At 41.7% G+C, this 20,092-nt stretch overlaps 1 protein-coding gene across 2 annotated transcripts; it reads left to right on the top strand.

Moving 5' to 3' along the window:
* Window positions 1-2,449: 2,449 nt before the first annotated feature.
* MLF1 (myeloid leukemia factor 1) lies at window positions 2,450-19,256 on the top strand. 2 transcript variants are annotated; one of them, XM_074911816.1, is made up of 7 exons: window positions 2,450-2,571; window positions 7,924-8,086; window positions 13,160-13,246; window positions 14,104-14,232; window positions 15,351-15,510; window positions 16,041-16,173; window positions 17,099-19,256. In XM_074911816.1, the coding sequence occupies exons 1-7, from the start codon at window positions 2,525-2,527 to the stop codon at window positions 17,199-17,201; spliced, it is 822 nt and encodes a 273-aa protein (XP_074767917.1). In that variant the 5' UTR covers window positions 2,450-2,524; the 3' UTR covers window positions 17,202-19,256. The 2 variants fall into 2 exon arrangements, with proteins under 2 accessions (XP_074767917.1, XP_074767916.1); XM_074911815.1 differs by having other exon boundaries at window positions 13,157-13,246.
* The last annotated feature ends 836 nt before the right edge of the window (window positions 19,257-20,092 follow it).

Raw genomic sequence — 20,092 nt, 5'->3', positions numbered from 1 at the left:
AGTCGGAGCCCATGTAAAATCAAATAGCGAACTGTAGATGATGTGATGTGCTCTGAACAGCTGTTGGGAAGCTCCACATTCCTGTTTCATCGCTGCACAGGTTTCTTTTTACAATGCTGAATCCATACCAAGGCTACACGGTGGTCACTGAACTCGGAGTCAGTTTTGTATCCGTGTTCAGAAACCATAAATAAATACTGTAAAAAAACCACCCAGTTAGGTTTTGGTAGAAGACTGCGAACAAGTTAACCACACCGAAACAAACATTCTGAGAAGATAAAGCTCCAGGAGGAGAAAAATTTGCAGGATTCTGTATTTGATGCATTAATTATGTTGAAGAAAATTCACCTTGCTGGTTTGTAGCAAGGAGCACACCATGTCCTGGATATTAATGAACTGCTATAACAGCAAAACCAAATTGATCCAGGGTATCTGTCTATTAGTCAGAATATAATGACAAGTAATTAAGAAATGAGCACTGTATATGACCTAATCAGGATGGCAAAGGTACAGTTTATTGCATTTCTGGTATGAATACGCTCTAGCTTCAGAGGAGTTTTAAAGAGCTTTAAAATCTGTGGATTGAACAACTAACTACAGTGCAGGGGATGATATTACTACAACGTTTGTAATATTTTCGTGTGGTGGTTTGAAACAAAGCTTGAATTCTGTCTCTGAGCAATAAAAAGTTCTCTGATAACATCATAACCGGCACAAGATTTCGTTACAAAAAGCCCCAAAGCAGCAGAGTTCACTTCCATGACTACCGCCTGATTTGTTTTATTTGCTAATCTTTCATCAGAAATGTACAAACAGTTCACAGACTTCACCTGGATAATCAATGGGTAACCCTTTTTCTGTCATGCTTCCCTGCCCACCAGTCAGTCAGCATAAACGTTTTCACTGTAACAACTGCTCAAACTTGGAGTGCATCTTAAGGCTGCAATATCACCACTTGCTAGGATCTAAAGAGAAGTCTACATCAGTAGACAGCAAAATCAATGCTCATCCGATTACAGATATTTTTCAAAAATATTGCAGGCTCAGTTCATTCATCTTTTATGTCGGGTTTCCACTTTGGGCCAAATACCAGCAGAGCTGCTTCTGCAGCATGATGGATCTTAGTGGAACGAAGGATCTACTTTCATGACTGCCATATAAATACTCCGATGCTCTCTATTCCCACCTGGTTATCCGGAGCACATTTTTCTAGCTTTCCCCTAAATGCTGAGATATTGAAAGAGATGTGAGGAGGGAAGAGCCTCCACCTGCCTCTCGACAGGAGATGCAAAGGAAGAACCAACCCCCAGGGCTCACAGCTCTGAGAAACTTTGTCTTCTAGAGCGGGAGAATTTCCCCAATCACATTTTTCTCCACAATTCTCCCATTTTATGAAGAATGAAGGCGAGATTCCTATACCTCTGGTTCTTTCAAACTGCCCTCCTTCAGAAGTTTATATATAACGACAGTTCTCATACACACCCCTACACGTTCACAACCACTCCGCTCTTCAGCAAACCGAGATAACGCTCCCTGTCCATTCGCTCTTTTATTTTTACTGGAACTTTCCTTTGACAACCATACCCAGCACAGGGTTTGCTGCGGGGGTTTCTCCTTTACAGCCGGCCACGGGACTGCTTGTCCTGCCAAGAAGACAAAGAGCTCTTTTTCCCTTTCTGTCTAACCAGTAATCCTAACCAGCCTGGCTCCCAAAGCCGGTACAGTTAAGCAATACAGAATGAACTGTTGGCCAGAAGGCAACTACCGTAAAGCCTCAGAAATCGGAGACGCCTTGTCAGTGCTGAGCTGGTGTGGAGTGAAAGGTAATCCCGATCCACAAACGGCGGTGATGGCACCCACGGCCGCGGCGGTCAAATATCCTTCCTCCATCCCGGCCTCAGTTTTTTTCCTCGCTGCTAGATCTGGCTGGAACAGCTACTGATGGCTGCCTGTAGCCCAGGCCACCGGGGTGCCGATGCTCGCCCAAAGGCCAAGCTGGGAAAGGGCCGCAGCCCGCCTCGCACAACACGGGCGCTTTATTTTACTGCCACCTACTGGAAAAAATACAATTCTCTCCAAAATTTCTAAAGACGGGGCAGCGGCGCGAGCCGGGCCGACAGCACCGATCCGCAACCGCCTGAGAGGAGCTGGGCTGAAGGCCGGGCCTGCTCCCCGCGCCGGGGCCTGCTCCCCCCGCAAGGCCTCCGCCGGGAAAACCGGGGCTTCGGGAGCGGCAGCCCGAGGAGGCGCGGGGGGATCCCCCTTTTGTGGGGGTCCCCGCTCCACGGCCCCCCCCGCCCTGCGTGGGGCCGCGCCAGGCCCCGGCCCGAACCTTCTGGAGCGGGACCGCGCAGCGGCGCCGGTTGCCACGGCAACGGCGGCACCCGGTAAGCCCCGCCCCCTCCTCGCTCGTCACAGCGGCGGCGGCCAATGGCGGCGCTGGGCGGCGTCACGTGTGTCAGCGGGCGCCACCGTGAGGGCCCGGCGGGGCCGGCGGCGCTCACTGCACCGGGGAGCCGCCGCCATGTTCGGGGGGCTGGGGCGCTGCTTCGAGGAGGATCCCTTCTTCCGGTGAGCGGCCCGCCGCGGCCCGGCGGCCGGCCGGGATGGCAGCCGCCCCTCCCTGGAGCCGCCCCGCCAGGGGGTGTGAGGCGGCGGGGGGGCCGCCGCGCTCCCCGGAGGAGCGACTCGGGGCGGCGGGGCTTGGGGCGCTGAGGGACCGGGGCTGGCGGCGGTGCCGGTTCGCAGCCGCGCTCCTCCGGCTGCCCGGCTCCGGCGGCCGGGCGGGGGGTCCCTGACAGCCGCGGGGGGGTAGATTGTTGCCGGTGACTTTAAATGCCACGGTCTTGTCTGTCGCCCCCCTCTCCAGTAACGCGTGCAAGCTTGCCTGCCTCATAGCGCGGGGAAGAACTTAGCCATAATGTCACAGTGGCATCGGCGGAGAAAAATCTTCACACCCCTTGGTCTGACTTTCGTGATTTTTTTTTTTTTTTTTTTTCCCCTTGAGTTTCTTAAAAAGTTGTCAGGGAAGAGCTTAATCGTAATTCCATAGTGACATCGACAGAGGAGAAATCTTCCCCTCCCCTGGGTTGATTTTCTTGATTATCTTTTTTCTTCAGTTTCTTAAAAAGTTGTCAGGGATGGTCTTAATCATAATTTCACAGAGACATCGACTGAGAAGAAATCTTCACCTCCCCTGGGTTGACTTTTTTTTTTCCTTCAGTTTCTTAAAGTTGGCGGTTGCTAGATATTCTAGCTTTTTCTCCGTTTATTAGTTCTTTTTTCCTGTAGACTTTCTGAGCTCCTGCTGCCGATGAATACACTAAAGATAACACCAAGGCGTTCTTGCATTAAAACTCTGCAAACCTGCCTGTGAGATCAGGTGAAAGGCAAACTGTCTCCTTGTGCTGCTTCTCTGAGTGGATGCTGATGCTTTAGCTCAGCAAATGTGGAGTTTTTTGGTCTCTTTATCATGAGCACGCCGGTGGTGCTTGGGGTAGAGCATGTCTGCGCATTAAATTCTGAAATCGGTTTATTTCCTGTGGGAATCTTAAGTTTGCCACTGGAATCTAAATCTAAGGAGTGTGTTGTGCAAATGCTCCCCTAGAGTGCTGGGACAGCCCAAACTGCTGAAATATCTATCTGGCCCCAGTTTATGTCTTTGGTCAGAAACTAATCTGTAGTGGGTAAGAATGGGAATGGAGAACTTGGAGGAGCCCGAATGATTTTAGTTTTTCTAAAGATGTGGAGCTTAATTACAAGCAAAGATAAGGGGTAACGCCGGTGGGTGGACAAGGAAGGGAAACACATCAGGCCTTGTCATGTGGGTTTGTTGACTTTATCTCTTAGTTACAGGCTATTCTAGCTGAGGTTGCATTTGTACCTCTTAAAGAACCTACCGCTGAGCTGCAAAAGCACGTCCCTGGCAGTGGGATAGTCTCTAAAGCCACACAAAATGGATGAGGACGCTTGGTTTGTAGGAATATCCGCGTTATTATAACAACTCATCAGTTATATGCAGGATACACTATGCAGAAAACTTCACTATGCAAATCCTCCGTGTGAAATTAAAATAATGATGGCAGTTAAGGCTTGTTTGTAGCAATTTGTAGCATGCTTTGAGATATCAGTTTCTCTCCTATTATTTGTTCATTTCATTTGTGCATTTTTATTATAGCCACCGATGCTGTTTCAAATTGTAGGGAAGAAAAGATTGCAAAAGACAGAGGGAGTGCGTGTGAAAGAGATGAGAGATTGATACCGAGGTTCATTTTCTTGGCATTGTCCTTGTAAATCTGTTTTGCATATAGTTAAGGAAATGAGCTTATTACTTCAGATAAGATTAGCTTCCAAAATACTGTAATAATGGGTTTCTGTTGCCTCATAAGGAGAGATTTTGACTGCTGAACTGGAAATAGTGCCTGGGTTAAAAGAAATGTCTCCATCTGTGAGCAGCTGCCCTGGGGAAGCACCAGTCAGTCAGCCAGAATGCTGCCTGGGCCCAGCTGAGCTTCATCCCTCATAGCCTGGACAGGTGCAGGAGTTGTGTCTTCTCTGCCAAGCACAGTTGGCATCTGGTTTTAATTTACCAATACACAGCTTTTGTTTTATTGTTCCAGGTGTTATCTCCAGCGGGATTCTGCAACTTCAGGCTTACATAACTTTCTAAGTAAAAATGGAAAAAAAACCAAACAAACAAACAAAAAAAACCAACACTCACAGGAAGTACAGTTTTCAATAATAATAAACAATTTATTGTTCTAGGACACTGTTTTTCAACTGACCAGAAACACACTGAAGTACGGAGTAACATTGTACTTTCACCAGAACACCATAAAGGGTTTCAGCTGGAACACAGAGCCTTAAACTTGGGAGCTTAAGCTTAAAGAACGTAGGAAGTGAGCTACATCTTAGTGAAAATCCTCACTTGCGTACGTGCCAGCAGCATCAGCCGCCTTAAGGTCTCTTTCTCCATACAGCAGATGGACTTGAGACTGTCAGTCTCAGAGGCTGCACATGTTTTTTCCCCTTTATTGATCCCTGCAAAGACCTGAATGTCAGGTGAAGGTCAGATAAACTACTCATTAGACAAGATTTTGTTACGGCAGAGTAGGGTGACAACAAATGTATAAATTGTTTGGCTCCATTCAGAACTTAATTTTGGAAATACCTTACAGTGCTTAATGTGTGAAGGGCACAAATTCTGTGTGCAAAACCCTTACAGAACCCCCTTTATTTCCTCCCTCTCCACCACTTTTATGGTATAATAGTGCAAAGTGTACAGAAATCATGTCTGTCTCATCAAAAGTATCTTTTTACCCCCTCTAAAAAAGGTCAGATTAAGTCAGATGTGATCAGTGGTAATTAAAAGCAAGGTTCTCCACCTGTTGCCATCCTATAAAACCTGTGATTGGAGCAAAGAATTTAAGATCTTGCATCCTCTACTGGAGAGCCTTTGACTTATTTAATATGTATAGTGAGGGTGACATACTCCTTTTGTAGTGACAGATTGAGTTTCAGTCATCAGAGCCATCAAGGTGGTAGGTTTAATTCCTTGGACGCCTTGTCTTCCAGATTCCCTGTTGACTTTAGGTTGGTTTTGCCCTGCTCCAGAGCGTACCAGAATTGTAGTGCTTCTTTTGAAGCTTGGCTACACTAGATCTTTTGATGAATGGCTCCCTGAAATGTCCCTGGGGAATTGGGATGGACTTTACTTTTGTTCCTAAATCTGTCAGTCCACATGGTATATCTTACTTCTCTGTCTCTGACAGTAAGAAGCTGTATTTCTGAATTGTTTCATGGACCTTTAATTTAAAAAAAAAAAAAAAAACAAAAAAAAAACCAAAAAAACACCAACACAGTTTTAGATGCAGGTATGTGAATCAAATAGATGTAGTGGAGGGTGAGAGGCCAGAAGTTGCAAGCGAAACTGGAATAAGGCAAAAAGGACAATTTCACAAGGTAGGAAGCATTATTTTATGTCAGGTGAGATATTGGAGCATGTTACACACACTAAATTCAACCAATTTTTCTTATTTACATTAAATCTATGGAATCTTGTTTTGCTTATGCTGTGTTGTAGGTAACTTAGGAGTGTCCTACTTTTGAACTGGAAGGGACTGGGGACAAATTTTGTTATGCACAACTAACTGATGGAATACGGTTCATATTTATTTGTGTGTTGATAACCAAACCTATCTGAATTTTGGGGAGTCAAAATAGATTTGATGGAAGTACCTATGTACTGTGGGGGTGCTTGTGTGCTTCCCTTGCCTTGGCTTCTGCAGTGACTTTTTTCCATCTGGTCTTCATCCTGTGAAAGGTGAGGGGCCGTTGGCTGTGTGCGACTGCTTATCACATTGAGGACTGAAGCTAAAGCTAGCAGTCATGTGAGGGGGTAGATTAGGGTCTGCTTAATGACAGGGGTAAAACTACTTCTGGGGTGTGCTGGAGTGAGTTACATGCGTAGCTTAAAGGGATATTGTGTCAAGTGTTGTTTGAAAATTAATTCGGCGTTATGTTTGTAACCTTACTTCTTCACTTAAAAGGAAAAAAAAAATAAAAATAAATGCACCTTTGGCATGCAAAGACAGTACAAAGCAAAGAGATCAAAGTGGCCACGTGGTGTGGAAACTCGTTTTCGTGGGACTGGAGATAAGGGGTGGGGAGAATAGAAAAGCTGTTCAGGAGACTTTTAAGAGCTGGTTGGGTGTTGGAGTCAGAGGAGCATCCTGAAGCTTTTTTCTTCATGGAGGCATGAGATGTGATGGGAAAGGTTGCGGTGCCCTGGAGAGAATGAGGGTGTGAGGTGTCTGGGGAGTGCCAGGAAATTGATAGGAAGGAAGATGAGGTGCTATTAAGTCTAAGTAAACATACTTGGGAAATGACTCTTAACGTTAATAAAAGTGGCTTTCAGTGGAATAGCAAAGGGCAAAATTAGACTGGAGATGAAGGGAGGAAATGAAGCACGTTTTCTGTATGAAGTAATAATAGCCTTGGACCCCAGGCAGCAATACTGATTCTGTATTGTCCTTCTGACAAAATCGTATTTAGCTCCTCTTCTGGCCTCAGAAATATTTAGTTCTTGTCCAAGTTGGAGAATGCAATAAATTGAGTACTAAGGGAGAACTTGAGCAATGTTTTACCTGCGAGCCAAGCTTTGGGATTACTGGTGGGGTTCTGTAGGTTTTTGGAAACAGAGGTTGAGTGTTTAGAAAGAGGAGAGGAGGGAAAACAACAGGAAAGCAAAAAGCCACCAAGGCTCTTTTTTTCCGAAGCAGAGAAAAGGGATGCAGAAAATGATTTGTGGAGGGGGAGGAAAGGGAAGGCAAAGATGTAGGTGACTAAAGTAGATGGAGCTGGCTGGAATTTAGGGGTTAGTATACATTTCTGAACGTGTGGGTCAAGGAGGATGAAAATAAATTGAGGGGGGCAAAATCTAGTGGGACACAATGAATCAGCAAGTAGTACTGTGCTAAGCTTTAGACAATGGAAGTGGAAAAAGGAGAGGAAAAAAAAAATCTATTTAATATTAGGGGTTGGAGATAGAAGTAGTGATGAGTAAAATATAGGTCAGCTTTATAGTTCCTGGCGGATGGTAAGCATAGGCTGGAGTGAAAGATGGCTGCAAAGGATGGGATGTTTTTGGAAAAGATGAGGAAAGAGAAGCAATACAGACACCCAAGAGCAGCTGAGAAGACAAAAAGACTAAATCACCCAACCAGCTTCAGAGTTGGGAAGAAAAGTGAAAGAAGTGAGAGTTTGAGAGGAACAGGAGATTGCCCAGTTGTGTCCTGTTAAAAGAATTTGCGAAAAGAACCATATGGAATGATTTTAAAAATTGAGTTTTAAAAATTTCAGAGCCGTATTATGTGACTCGGAATAAACCCCAATGACTTTCTGTGCGAAATGTCTCTCTTTCAGCGATCCTTTTGCCGCACACCATGAATATATGCGGCAGATGATGAGAAGCTTTTCTGATCCTTTTGGACGAGATCCATTTCTCAGTATAACAGATGGTGGGGAGAGAACAGTGGATCGAAGAGCACGCCAGGACTCTCAGGTTGCTCTAAGAGGAAATCGCAGAGTAAGTATTTTCTTAATCTCGAAGGATTACTACGCGGAATTTACATTTATTAGTAATATAGTTGGCTTCACGTTTCCACTTCAGTTTGGTCCAGTGGAAGTAGAGGCCTGGCTCAGCTATCGCAACCCTGCTCAGACTGGTTCACGGCTGAGTAAAATGTGAATAATATCTCTCTCGGTTCCTCAATTACCCTTTACTTAACGCTGACAAACTTCTGTTAGGACTAGTAAGTAGCAAGTCTGTCTGTTATTGAACATTGAATATACAATATTTAAGGAGACATTTATCCAATGCGTGGTTTAACAAATACTGTATTTCCATTACAGAAAGGCATTAAAAATGCCCAATGACAGAGCCTTCTCTGAACACTTATTTCCTTTTCATGCTAACTTTACTTAATAAGGTACCTTGGTGTGTTTATATCTTCACTTGAGTATCATGTGTCTCGTTATTTCTGTTGGTTTGATTTAACACAAACCTCTGTTTCAGCCACCTAAACAGTATCTACAGAGATATTTTAAACCCTGCTTCAACTGTGAATAAAGGCTTTATGTTCTGTGTTTGGGCTGATGCTTAATGTTTCCTCTAGATATCAGACTAAAAGTTTAAAGATTAGGGAAATCGATATGAAACCTAGTCATTCTGGAAATTACCACCTGAAACTGAGAAGTTGGCAGCGATTTATGTTTTACATAAAGTATCTTTTCAACTCTCTGGGTGTGCAGGACAATTAGATCTTAAGTTTCTGTAGCTAAACCTTATTTAATTGCCGTATTTAGAAAGGATATACATTTGAAGTTGGTTTCTTTCCCTCCACCAGGCTAAATATTTTGCAGCTGAATGATCTCTAATGAATTACACTTGATTTTAAAAACCAGTTGGAAGACAAGAGAGATGACAAGGGCTTGTGGAACTCGGCCAGTTTTGGTGGTGGTTGTTCAAACCTAGATAGAGCCTCATAAACATAGCTGAAACGCAGACTGTCACCTACAAGTCAAAAGGGTAACTGTCAGATTCTTTCCTCCGTGCTCGTACGCTGCCAGTTAGTTTCAAATATAGATGCTGCTGGATCTAATTAGGGCATGATCTTTCCTCTACTGAAGCAGACTCTTAGGCCTTGGTTCTGTAGATGCCTAAAACCAGACCAGACTTCTTTTTCCTTGTGAAAAAGAACATTTCAGACCTTACCTGCATAGCTTAGGGGGTTGTGTCCCTTGGTCTTGGCAGGGAGGGATAAACGTGAGGCACAGAAGACCTTTCTCTGTGGGTATGGGAAGAAGTTAAAGGTACAAGAGCACTGTGTTATTTTGATAAGCACAAAAGAATTCCACACCTGCTAAAAATCTTTCCAGTATCTTTTGATGTTCCTCATGTTTCACCTAAGAGTTGTCAGGTGTCACAGAAGACTCAGCACTGATTACTTGAGCCTTATAGTAGTCTCAAACTGGTTTCCCTCCAGAAATGATTCAAACCCTTAAAATAGTTAGTTTTTGATGTAGGAAAAGATGGGTATCTTTACCACCATGTAAAATACACTTTGTTAAAATCACCCATACTGCTCACTGGTACTGTAATTCTGTGTTTAACTGTAGCTATGCCTAAAACTGCTTTACAAGGAACAAAGTTTTTTTGCAGCAATACAGTCCTCACATTTGAAAACACTTTTCCATTCTCAAGCAGGCTTGCAGTGTCAGTTTTTAGCCTCTTGGAGGGAGGGAAGGAGGAGGAAAGGATGTGAGCAGGAGGAATGGGGTAAAACATCTTAAGGGATGGTGGTGTTTGGGTTGGATATCTGATTGGCCTATGTATTAGGCAACTGACAGCTTTTAGTATGTATTACAAGGTTTATAAACTCTTTGTTTTATAAGACTAACAACTTGATTATTTCTGAGGATGTCCTTTTGCACTTGATATATATATTATATTCTTTCCCGTCACTGCATGTTAGACAGAACTGCAATCTAAAAGAGTTCATAAAGGCGTTCAAGAATTGAGCAATTCCATCCTTTTGTACTTATTGTAAAGTGTTTGGGACTTCTGTCTAACAGTCTTTCTTTAGGTAGTCTTTTATATAACTCTCCAATCTTAGTTTCCTGGAAACATCAGTGTGTTTTCCAGCACCTCATTGCCCTGTCATATAGGGACATTCAGTCTCAGTTGGTCAAACAGGAACTGTATTTGCCAGTGTTTATAGCTACATCTATTTATACAACTGCAGAAGAATATAATTTGCTCAAGGGGGGGATTTGTCTTCGGGTGGTTCTGTATATGATGATAGATTTACCCAGAACTTCTTTGCAGTGACCTTTGAAAGTGCTGACAAGTTAGACGTTATTTTGATTATCACAAGGGGGGTTATGGATATTTTGGAGAAATACCTTTTTATATTTACATTAATCTCTTGTAATACGTAATGAGTGCTCGTGAACAGGTCGGCCGCATCACTTAATTTTTTTTAAGCTCTAAAATTGTATGCCAGCCTTCTGGAACTTAATTAAGTAAATTTACATTAAAGGGACTATTGATTTATTGATTTTAATCAACTTTCAGCGAAGGCATTCTGTGGCACGAGAAGAATGACGTGTTTTTGGAGAAGTGGGTGATCTCTGAAGCGCTGTGCCATGGTTTAAATAATTTTAGTACAAAAACTTCTACGGTATACAAGTGTTTCTCAACTTCTAGCTTTTAAGTGCTTCTAGTACATATGTATTAATATGCCTTATTAAATGTGGTGAGAGCTATCGCTTTCCAATATCATTAGTATAAATATATTACTTCTATATACCCAGAGACAACCTCATATTATATTGTCGTAGCACACTATAAATTACCAAGATCCCCTCGAGTGACTTTTTTTATTTGATGGGAAATGTTTAATATCACCTGCTGTATATGAAAGTTACTTCTGCTGGGTCTGATAACAGGTATAATAACCATAAGAACCTTTTTCTTCCAGGCCACAAGCTGTGCTCTCATGCCCTTTGCAGGCTTTGGTAGAGTGGTTAGTATCCCAGGAGTAAAAGTCCTTGTAGCTCTTGCTAGTATGTGTATACTGGCTGCATAGCTAAAGCATGGACAAAGGCTAGTCTCAGTGTGCTTGCAAACTGCTTCTGTTGGTGTTTAGTTATATGGAACAATATAATTCAAGAAATGTTTTTTTTTTTCTTATTAAATGCTAGGGTACACCAAATACACTGCTACCATGATTGGAAAAGTTACTACAGAGCAGCTGGCTTTTCTACTCAGTGATGTATCTGTTAGTTCTTGATCTCTGATGGATAGGAATGAAATAATCTCTGGAGAGATGAAATAATCCCTGGAGAAATCCCCCCCAATTTTCAGTGCTGCCTGTAGTCAGACACCAGTAGCTCGGAGTGTGTCTGTATCTGTGATTGCCAACAAGACCTGTAGTGCTGGTCACAGCTGAGAGAATTTCCACTGGAACTGGGCTTGGAATGGTTTTAAGCTGTAGTTTGGGGGTCTGGAATGTCTTGAAAGATCTGTAAAAACTATCTGAGAAAAAACAAGTTTATTATTATGAGCTAATGGAGCTTTTTGCTTCCTTTGGAAGGCTTTAAGGAGTCCTCAGTTTGAAAACCAGTAGCTTGGAGAGCAGCTCTCACTTGCAGAGCAGATAAAAATAAGCATGGGTCTTTTAATTGTCAGATCCCAAAGTATTACTTGTTTAATTATCTCTTCCAGAGGCACAAATTGGCAACTTGTTGTATGCAAACTGTATTAGCTAATCAAAGATCTTCCGCTATTAATTGCCCAGGCTATGGTTTTACTCCCCCTGCCCCAATCTATGGCATGTAATTCCATAGGTGCAGCTCATTCCTGTGTAATGTCGCCGGTCAACGTCCAGATTTCTAACTGTAGAAGGCAGTTTTCTGGAGTTACTGACATTTGTGATGATTTGGTGCCCTAAATTGTCTATAATGTGCAGAGGTTTTGAATAGCCCTTAAGGATTCAGATTTCTGGCTACTCAAGAAACAAATTGAAGGTTTTCTATGCCTCAGTTTGACTTTTTGTGCTTAAACTGCCGGTTTTTATTTTTAAACCTTTAAATTCGTAGCTATTTAAATGAATTTCTTTAGGTGTTTCCAGTAGTTGGAGGAACGTGGGGTGTGTGCTGTTGGAATGAGCATCCAGGTGGTTCACGGCCTCTTCCCAAAGCTGCTGGGTTTGGTGGAGCCCCTGAGAACTGTTTTCCCTGCTCCTGGTACCTGCAGACCAGAGCGTGGTGGTGGGGGCACAGTGGCTGTCCGGGGAAGCAGTGAGAAGTGTGGGTGTATCTACCAGCTCACCGAGCAGCCTGCGGTGCTCGCTCTTAACTACCGTGCTCCGTCTCCCTCCCTCTCTATTTTTTTTTGTTTTGTTTTTGTTCCAGAGGTAGCTTTCATCAGCGTGGTCAGTATATGCCATCAGCTACGCATCCTACTACTAAAACTCTGTGCATGTCAACCTGTCCTTTGTACGACAGTGGATCTTCTGCTTTCACGTAAAAATAACAAATGAATGGTTTGTTGGATGCATCTGTAGCATCGAATAATTAAGCTGCCATTAAAATACCAATTTATGTTTCTCTGATTTTTCCACGCTGCCCTTTTCCGAGTAATGTACACTCCTTTTGCAAAGAGCTGTGTCTGCTGGGAGGCATTTTCAGTGTGATTCCATTGGCATTAAGGGATTCACATAATAGAGATAATTTGATCTTCCATAGATTATGAGGTGTGGAGGGTCATGTAGTACTTGTTACAGCAGAAATAGGTTAGAAGGTGTGTGAAAACAGTTCTTGTAAATTGGCTGCAATATGAGCTTATTTTGACATTTGAACGTCAAATCTTTCACTTCTCTTTCTAGTATCTCCAACTTGGCAATCAAGCTCTCCGTGCTAGCTTTGTTTTTCATTTGAAAAGATGCATTTTGGCTTGTCTACATGTCTGTGAATGGCAGTCCGTGAGAACCTTTTTGATGGTCTGATTTGCACTAAAAATGCATGTGAAAAACAGCTTCAGCACTTGAGGAGTCAGGAGACTGTGTTTTAATCTTAACGTCTTTTCTTCTAGCAGGATGCGGATTTTGGGGAGCCTTTCTTTGCAATGGACAGGATGATGTCAAATATGAGAAACAGCATGCTGGAAATGCAAAGGAAATTTGTAAGTTTCAAAAAATTTATTGTAAAATTAATTGTATTGGAGAATGGCGTGTTTACTCAAAGTCCTGCCAAGAAAAATGTTACTAGTCTTAAGCAGATAGTAAGAATATTTCTTTTTTTTTTTTTTTTTTCTCCCAGACTGTATCATGGTCATAATTCTCTGTGCTGTCCCTGATTATTTGCTAACAACAGTACTTTAAATGTATGCTTGGTTCTCTAGGGGTTGGAACTGCTCTAAGTTATCTGCTGTCTGGCTGTTGCCAGAGCTGACACCTCAAGTGAAGGAGCAGTTTAAAGTGTTACCACACGCTTAAAAACGACAAACCCACTAACACCTAAATGCCACCCTGTAATTAGACCTTCCTCTGATTTTGATTTGCAATGCTGCTGCTTTCTTCTTCACAGTCTTTGAAGATAACACCTGTTAAGTGTTGCTGAGTATATTTACGGTGGTTTGTTGGCCGTGTAAAATGGCTTGTAACCCTTGTTGCTCAAGTCCTGTTTCACCTGAACTCTCACACACCTTATTATATGTTGTATGTGGCAAGACTGATGTTATAGGTTTTTATCTTCATTACTAAGCTGTGCCAGGGCAAACATTTGAGCAGTTGCTTATTGCTGCCCATGGTTTTTATTTGTCGTTGTGTTTCCTGGCGTGGGGAGACCTGTGCCAGACAAGGCTGGGGGTATCAATGCCAAGGTCTCTTCCCAACAGGCCACATGTATGGTGCCAGGACTGAGGGTTAAATTTTCAGAGGGGGATTCTTTTTCATAATAAGACAGCCTCAGAATGTAAGAAGTACCTATTATCCACAAGTTTAAACTTTTATTAGTAAAAGAAACGTACGTTGCTTGCAGGATGACCTGTCCATCCATCCAGACGCGCACACGTTCAGCTCCTCCTCTGTGATGACATACTCCAAAATAGGGGATGAACCACCGAAAGTTTTCCAGGCTTCAGCTCAGACACGCACAGCTCCAGGAGGTGTAAGTAGTCCTGAGATGCAGCAAAAAGGTGGTATGTAATTATCAGAATTTAAGTTCATCTATACCAAACCACAGTTTCCTTCAGGTTCCTTTTATTGGAGACAGTTACTCTTATAATTTAGGAAAATATATGTCTGTTTAAATATTGCTCTATATTAAAGGCTTTCTAAGCTAAAGTGCAGTTTTCTTCCTTGTAATTTGTGTGCTTCTAAGTATACCTCTAAATAAATTGTACACCTATCAAAGACTGGAAAAATTGAGTGCCAGAACAGCTGATTCTTCAAAACGGTCTCCAATGTCTTTCTCTTCGCTATAATTAATCCTCCTCTTGTACGTTTAAAACTCTGTCTAAAATACAAGATAGCAAGAGGCAGGTCTGCCTATGCAAACCATGGCTTCAAATCCTCCCCTTTACTCAAGCACTTTTAAATGCTTACGTAACGCTGCGGGTGAAGATGCCCTTTCATTGACTTCCTTGCAGCTGTTGCATCTAATTCTGCTAAGAAATTTGAATTTGAATTTGAACCCTGAAGCAAGGTTCATGAAAGACTATATGCGAGCGGTAAAGGCCATTGAGCATGATTGGCTGTGGGATATGTTCAAGCTCAAGCAGACACTCAGTTATCAGAAAGGTTCTAAGAATATACCTATGAACACAGTGATAAGTGGTTGCCTGGGTTTCAAGCCAGTCAACATGACAACTTAGTAATTATTTGTCCCTTCGTGCTGGGAATATTGGCATCGGGTGTTACTCGTTCTGTTGTTAAGGAGAATGTTGAAGACTTGTCTGCATGTAGTATATTTAGACTAGGCTTTTTTTTCCCTCCACAATTAAGATCCAGCGTATAAGTTACCTAAGAAGCTTTAGGTGTTCTTGTTTAATCTTTTTGTCTGTTGGCAAAAAAGAAAATAGACTTGATCTGTGCTTTGTTGATGTATTTTCAGCCAATAGAGTAAATGAGACAACTGGCAAAGCCCATAAAACTTAACCATTTCAAAAGATAGATTTAAAACTTTCAGGGGAAAAAAAAATGGTGGTGTCCTTTTTTTTTTAAAACTTTTCTAACTTTATTTTTTTGGTTGAAGGACACTTCCCTTTTTTTTTTTTTTTTGTACAGGTTAAGGAGACAAGAAAAGCACTTAAGGATTCTGAAAGTGGACTGGAAAAAATGGCTATTGGTCATCATATTCATGATCGTGCTCACGTCATTAAAAAATCAAAGAACAGCAAGACTGGTGATGAAGAAATGAACCAAGAATTCATTAACCTGGATGAAAGTATGTACTTTGATGCAGTTTTCTCATGGGCTTTACGCTGTTTCACATAAATATTGTGATGTTCCAGCTTAAAAGGGACTGTTTTTCAGTCTGGAAGTCTGCAAATGAAGTTGCCTTAGTCGATATAAATTTGGACAACTTCAGTTAAAGTAACCCGTCAGACTTGAAAATGCTACAATGCAGTTGGCACTGTTCGTACAATAGCTGCTCATATTTGAAAGTACTTTTAACGATATTTGATGGTTTCAAAAAAACTTTTAACAGAACTTCACTGTTCGTGGCTAACGTGCCATACGTATTTGAGATGTGTGGATAAAATGTTTTACAACACGGTGACTTGCAGATTTTTTAATTTGTTTTGGTTTTCCAAACGTCAGCGGTAAGCTTTTAGTTGTCTTTTACAGATCCCCTAGAAATAGTTTGCAGACCGCAAGTTTAAAAAAGACTGTTCAGAAAAACCTGATTTTCATTCCATGTGTTTTCCCATCCTGTTTACATATATTAACAAGTAAACTTTAACTGTTTTTCAGCGGAGGCCCAGACCTTTGATGAAGAGTGGCAGAAAGAGATTATGAAGTTCAAGCCAGCTAGAACTAGGTACACTTTAGAAGCCCCGAAATACAGAAGTACTCATCACATACCCAGGGAAGGTGGATTAAGAAGGTAAAAAGAGTTTCCTACCAGAATAAGGAAATACTAACAGCAGAATGAAAACTCAATTGGGAAGCAATCTGTTCATGAACAAACGATGCTTACTGGCAATCTGAGGAGAAATAGCGTGGTTTAACTCCTCCTCTCCTCATGGCGCCACAATGAAGAGTGTAAGGTGGTATTTTGTCTACTAATTTTTGAAGAAATTTAGGAATTTTGACTTTGAAAATGAATTAACTGATAGGCTAAACTGGTGAGTGTTCTTCTAGAGGAATATGCCAGTTCTTTTAGTTCAACTGTGTACAAATGTTGTAGCTGCCCCCACGGCCATTAAACTGGGTTAGTTGCTTTAAGGAATGATCCTGATTAAGGGCTAGGTTGATCTGTTCTCTTGGGTGAAAGGAAAGACACCTTCCATATAGCTGGAGACAGACACCCCTCTCTTCAGGGTTAGGTTTCAAATGAGATCTCTTCTAATCTTAAATTCAGGAGCGAGGACTTTACCTGTAAATGCAGGAGCACTCTGGCATAGGCTGCTCTCTGCCAAGCTTCAAGTTTTTTTCCTCTCCTGTTGAGATCGTGCTGGGGAGGTTGTGATGCCTTTATCAGTTGTGTGTTTGGTAGGGAATGCTACAGAAGGGGAATGCTCCTCGGCTGTAAACTACACAGAGCGCTTTCCCTCGGGCACCTCTTCAGTTCTAGAGGTTTTTTACAGAAACTACTTTACCTTCCATTTCAGTTTTCAAACTAAGCTGGTTCATTCTTCTCGAGGGTGCAGGATGAGGAAACGGTTCCATCTATTGTTACCACCACAGAAGTAGTTTTGGAGGGAGAGTCAACTCTGCCTTACAACTAAAATAACTATACGTCCACATAAATAATTAACAAAATTTATACTCCCCCACCCTCACGTCCTGTTTGTTGTTGTTTGTTTCAGGGAGAAGCCACTTGCAGTTGCGGGTTCCAGGGAGCCCAGAGTTTCTTTGGAGAATCTCAATGTGAAAGGAACACATGTTCCCATCAAAAGCAGCAAAAAATAAATTGCTTCCATTCTCTGTTTGAATGGAGTTTCTTCAGAGAAGATAACGGTGCTGCATTGCTTATGTTCATATAAGTATACACGTATATATGACCAATCTCTGTTTTTTGTTTCAGTAAGTATTAGCGTGCCTTGCTACTCCGATCTTTTGACAACTGAATGTTCTTTAAAACTTCACATCCTTGGCTAAACTGTCTAGTTTCAGTAAATTAAAATAAAAAAAGCAAAACAACAACTTCCCACTTAAGAGCACTTTAATGGATCATCACTAATTCTGTTTAAAAAAAACCAACTTTGATTTGCAAAATTTTTCTGCTACAACAGCACCAGTCTCAGACTTTTTATTAAGCCTGGCAATGCAATTACTTCTTTCCCACACTATAACTTGCACAGAAAGTAAATTCTCTTCTTACTTTGTGTGACTGAAATAATTAATGTTCGAGGTGATAGAGCAGTTAATAGCAATTTGAATACGCTGTAGCAACTATATATATCTCTAAAATCATTCTGTAAATTGTTATAGAATCCTACGATTCACCTTGATTTAACATGAAGAAAAGAGAAAGGAAATACTAAGGTGTCAAATACTTTAAATTTGAGTTTCTCAGTGTTCTTATGTTCATAAGCTGTGCTTGCATCTCATTTTCTGTGCTTAGACTGTTGGTCTTGTATTTCTGATCCTTTGTATATTTACTTTGGAGATGGCCCATTATTTTTCATTCTTGGATGGTTCTCTGTAGTAGCTTTTAATTTTTCTGTAATAATACCCCTGTGTCCTCAAACTCAGCTGTAACTATCAGTAATCAGAAAAATACATGGGAGAACTTGGTTGAGTAGGCAGTAGTTTGACTGGATAACGAATGATTACACCATTTCTTCTGTCCTAAAAGGCTAAAAGAGCTCTGCAGACACCAAACCATGTTCCCCCTCAGCTGAGATGTGTTTGTCTTCTTGTGTGTCCTGTTGTAGTGGATGTAGAATAATCTGAAAGGAAACATTGATCCCCTTTGTTGTTGTTCGTTGTTTGGTTCAGGAGTCTGATGTTGCAGAGGAAAGCCAGCTGTGGGACTGAGAACAGGAAGGGTCTTTGTATTTGAAGTGTTGACTTTGTGTCCTGGTTTGTTACACAGAATGGATCCCCATCTCGTAGCATAAATAATTTGTGTAGACGTTACAACATTAGCACTATAGCATATATTAAGGCTAAAACATTATAGTGTAGCCTTAAAAAAGGCACTATTTATATGATAAAAGAAAATAGGTTTAAGATTTGTTTGGCTAAAAAGGCCTTTAAATTGTATCTTTCTGTAGATTTCCCCGGATTATTTAATTCTGTTTATTAATGTGCAAAATTAATCAAAACTACTTTTGTTGAGCTCTGACAAGGGAAAGACAACTGGGGTTTTGCTTGTTTAGTGCAGTGGTGATCTCTGTTAGAGCAAAGACTAGTGGTTTCTGCTCTTGAGCCATTCTAGGAGGAGCAGTGAGAGAGCTGTGAGTAAGTGGGTGGTAAGGGGGTAGCAACTGCTGACAGGACAGGCTGAACCTCTGAGATACCAGAGCCAGGCTTGCCCAAGGAGGTCTGCCAGAACCCTCAGACTGAGGGATGCTTCTACTCTCCTTAAAAAGCACAACTCCAGGGCCTGATCTTCCATACCCTGAAGACAACATTAATTTTGCAATAAATGTCATTGAGAATATAAGGCCATGGACATTTTCTAGGTATGTCACTTAAATTTCGCAGTAATAAGTATCAGAAGTGTGTTTTGTGTCGTAACCAGAAATCTTTTGAGAGACACTGCTATTTAACAGAAAATAGTAGTCATCTGACAACTTAGATTTTCATCTGTGCTTTACTGAGATAAAAACCCATGATACATACATGTAATAAACCCAACTACATACTATGGTTATAAAATTACAGTGGAAAGAAGCTAATATTCATTACCGATTACTTTGTTATGCAAAACAATGTTTTAAAATGTAATGCAAAAGAAACTGTTCTATGTAGAAACATCTGAAACTAATTCCTTAATAAAGTTATTTATTATTTATGGTTATCGTCTGGCTTACTCTACACCACAAAATGACTTGCACATTATTTATTTTAGGCTGCTTTGAAATGTTATATGTGACAGCAATAGCAATGCAATGAGGGAAAGTATTTCCAGAAGGAAAACATGCAGTTACCACAAAAAAAAAAAAGTTTTCTAAGAGACATCTGGGGTGGGACTTGTATGGAGAGGGCCAAGCTGCTTCAGAAAGGCTCTTGGGGTCTTCTCTGGTATGAAAGACTAACAGGTCCTGGTGTAATCCCAATAGAGGCAGATTTTTATTCTTTTTTTTCTTCGTGAATGTAGGTAATACTATAGCTTCCTCGAGCTGTGACGTGACGTCTACCCTAACAGCTCTCACATACATTCTCTTTGCTACCAGCTGTGAGCATTTCTCCCTTGGTGGTGGTGTTCACAAGGGGGAAGTTGTGCAGAGTAACTGCATCAGCTTCAGGGGCTGGGATATTCCGTACTCCTGATGTAACTCGACCTCTCTTGCTCTTCTAACACAACATTCAAAGCGTTATAAACTCAAAGCTGTGCCCTCACAGCATCCTCCTACGCATCAGGAGCTTTTTTTCCCCCTTTTTCATGCAGTGCTGCCGTACAGTTGTTCTCTTGACACGGAGCCCAGCTCTGTACTTGCTCCTAATTAGTGACCTGCAGCTGAATATACCCGTGAATGGTCACCTGGCATTTGATACTGGTTGGTAACCTGATAACTGTTGTACTCGGGGAGCTCCAGGAGCATAAACCAGGGTTTTATAGATGCATTTTCTTTCACAAAAGGACAGTATTATTTCTGGCAGTAACGCTCTACTCCAATTTTTGCACTTCA

Source organism: Athene noctua, chromosome 8 (assembly GCF_965140245.1).
Source record: "Athene noctua chromosome 8, bAthNoc1.hap1.1, whole genome shotgun sequence".
Classification (NCBI taxonomy): domain Eukaryota; kingdom Metazoa; phylum Chordata; class Aves; order Strigiformes; family Strigidae; genus Athene; species Athene noctua.
Note: the sequence above shows the minus strand (reverse complement) of the source record. Positions and strands in the feature narration are given on the sequence as shown.